Source organism: Taudactylus pleione, unplaced genomic scaffold, assembly GCF_031769625.1.
Source record: "Taudactylus pleione unplaced genomic scaffold, aTauple2 ptg000051l, whole genome shotgun sequence".
Lineage (NCBI taxonomy): Eukaryota > Metazoa > Chordata > Amphibia > Anura > Myobatrachidae > Taudactylus > Taudactylus pleione.
This window is the reverse complement of record NW_028284453.1, coordinates 3,410,693-3,413,062: the sequence shown is the minus strand read 5'-3', so window position 1 is coordinate 3,413,062 and position 2,370 is coordinate 3,410,693. Positions and strand designations below refer to the sequence as shown.

Genomic DNA, 2,370 nt, shown 5'->3' with positions numbered 1-2,370 from the left:
CCCTCCGTCGTGCGCATGCTCAGTCCAGAACATCGACCCACTTGCGAGCGGACAGCCGCTCGCGAGTGGGTCTGAATCAGGCCCCATATCCGATATCTGCTGTGGCTCCCCACAGATGCAACCTGGGGATGCTTAACATTTATTGGTAGCCCCAGAAAACAGATGTTTTCGTGGGATATCCCATAAATATTTATATATATGTGGCTGACATTCTCCACCCAGTTAGATTTGTCCCTTCATAATTAAGTCTAACTTTTGCACAGGATGTAGTTTAGATGCCGACGCATGAGATGCCGGCTGTTGAAATCCCAGTGTCGTAATCCCGGGACAGAGCACTGGTGGCAGAATCCCGATGCTAGTTCAGAAGCCGACGCTGGAATCACAACAGCCGACATCCTCAATATAAGTACTGTATAACGGTTTTGGATTAGGAGTTAGCCAAAGTGGGGTGGGGGTGGGGGGTAGGCTTAGGCACTACGTGGGGGTTAGGGTTAGGCTACTGGGGAGGGAGATTAGGGTTAGGATATGGACAGGGGTGTGTGGGTTTAGGCACCTCTGGGGAGGGTTAGGTTTAGGCACCAAGGGGGAAGGTTAGGTTTAGGCACTAAGTGGGGAGGGTTAGGTTTAGGCACAAAGGGGGAGGGTTAGGTTTAGGCTCCAAAGGGGAGGGTTAGGGATAGGGTGCGAGTTGGGGAGGGTTAGGGTGAAGATGCAGAAACAGAGGGTTAGGGGCAGAACGGGGAGGGTTAGCATACTTACCGGACCCCTATTATGATACTGAGCACTGGGATATTTCTGTTGGTAGTTTGACAGCTAGCATTCCTGCCTGTATTTGATACCCAACCCCTTTGCACACATGCCCTAACACACCATTCCATGCATCCTCTGATATATATGTTTCCCTAATGTTTTTCTAAATTAAATAGTAATATAGATATGTAGCATGCAGTTTATTGAGCTATTAAATGTTTTATGTAAATACTTAATTTGGACCTTTTCTCCATTTGTCTATAGCTTGGAGCCCTGGAAAGATGAAATATTGTCTATTCTGGACCATTGGAGCTATCCTACTTGTCCTTTTTATTATACATTTTTTATATATTGACTATGCTGAGCTGGAAATTAAGAAACTCATGGACAAAGTTATAAACCCTAAAAATCACAATATATCAGAAAATGATCTTGATGGAAAAAAGGATATATCACCTGTTTTATGCAAACCAAAAAAAAAGAACGGTATGTGGACTGTGAATGCTATTGGGCGCTTAGGTAACTTAATGGGGGAGTACGCAACACTTTACGCCCTTGCGAAGATGAATGACCATCAAGCTTACATCTTACCAAAGATGCACAGCCAGCTGTCAAAGATCTTCCGAATTAGATTGCCTGTGCTTCACCAGGATGTCATAAATCGCATCACCTGGAAACCTTTACTACTACACAACTGGCTGTCTGACGAGTACAGAAGTATTGAGGGCGACTATGTTAGCTTTCGGGGTTACCCATGGTCATATACTTTTTACCATCACATAAGGGATGAGATTCTTGAAGAATTTACTTTCCATGACTTTATCAAAAAAGAGTCTAACGCCTATCTTGCCAAATTGAGAGGAGACCGGGAAAATGTCACCTTTGTAGGGATCCACGTACGCAGAGGAGACTATTTGCGTATCATGGCAAGCACTAAGAAAGGAGTGGTTGCTGACAGAGCATATTTGCAGAAAGCCACTGAGTATTTCCGAAACAAATATAAAAACCCACTATTTGTGGTGACCAGTAATGGCATGGATTGGTGTAAAGAGAATATAAATAATTCACTGGGAGATGTTCACTTTGCTGGGGATGGTCAGGAAGGCTCTCCAGAGCGTGACTTTGCCCTCTTGGCACATTGTAACCACACCATCATGACCATAGGGACATTTGGTATTTGGGTTGGCTACTTTGTGGGAGGTGAAACCATCTACCTATCAAACTATACTTTGCCAGATTTTCCATTCTTTCAAACTTTTAAACCTGAAGCTGTTTTTCCACCAGAATGGATCGGAATTCCAGCTAATCTCACCCCACTTCTGAATGAACAGAATACTAGGGTACCTTGAAATTTAGTATGAGGCCAATGGCCATATTATAAATCTTGAGCAGTAACACTAGCGCACTAAGGTGCTGATCGGGTGAGCTACAAATTGCAGAAGTTTGTCCCCCTCTGTATATATATTCAAACAAGGAAAGAAATACTACTGGTATTCCCAATAGATTGAGCTCAACCCTTCTATGGTGACTATTAACTGTTGTTATAACATATAAACCTGAAGCTGTGCGTGGTTATGTTCAAGATACTTGACTATCCAAGTATAACAAAATGCATAAAAT

At 43.3% G+C, this 2,370-nt stretch overlaps 1 protein-coding gene across 1 annotated transcript; it reads left to right on the top strand.

Moving 5' to 3' along the window:
• The first annotated feature begins 1,016 nt into the window (after window positions 1-1,016).
• Window positions 1,017-2,099, top strand: LOC148535461 (galactoside alpha-(1,2)-fucosyltransferase 2-like). Its single transcript, XM_088462613.1, has one exon. The coding sequence runs from the start codon at window positions 1,032-1,034 to the stop codon at window positions 2,097-2,099; it is 1,068 nt and encodes a 355-aa protein (XP_088318739.1). The 5' UTR covers window positions 1,017-1,031.
• Window positions 2,100-2,370: the final 271 nt, after the last annotated feature.

Coding starts and splice junctions, on each gene's coding strand:
- LOC148535461 (XM_088462613.1), top strand. CDS start 1,032: ATGAAATATTGTCTATTCTGGACCATTGGAGCTATCCTACTTGTCCTT.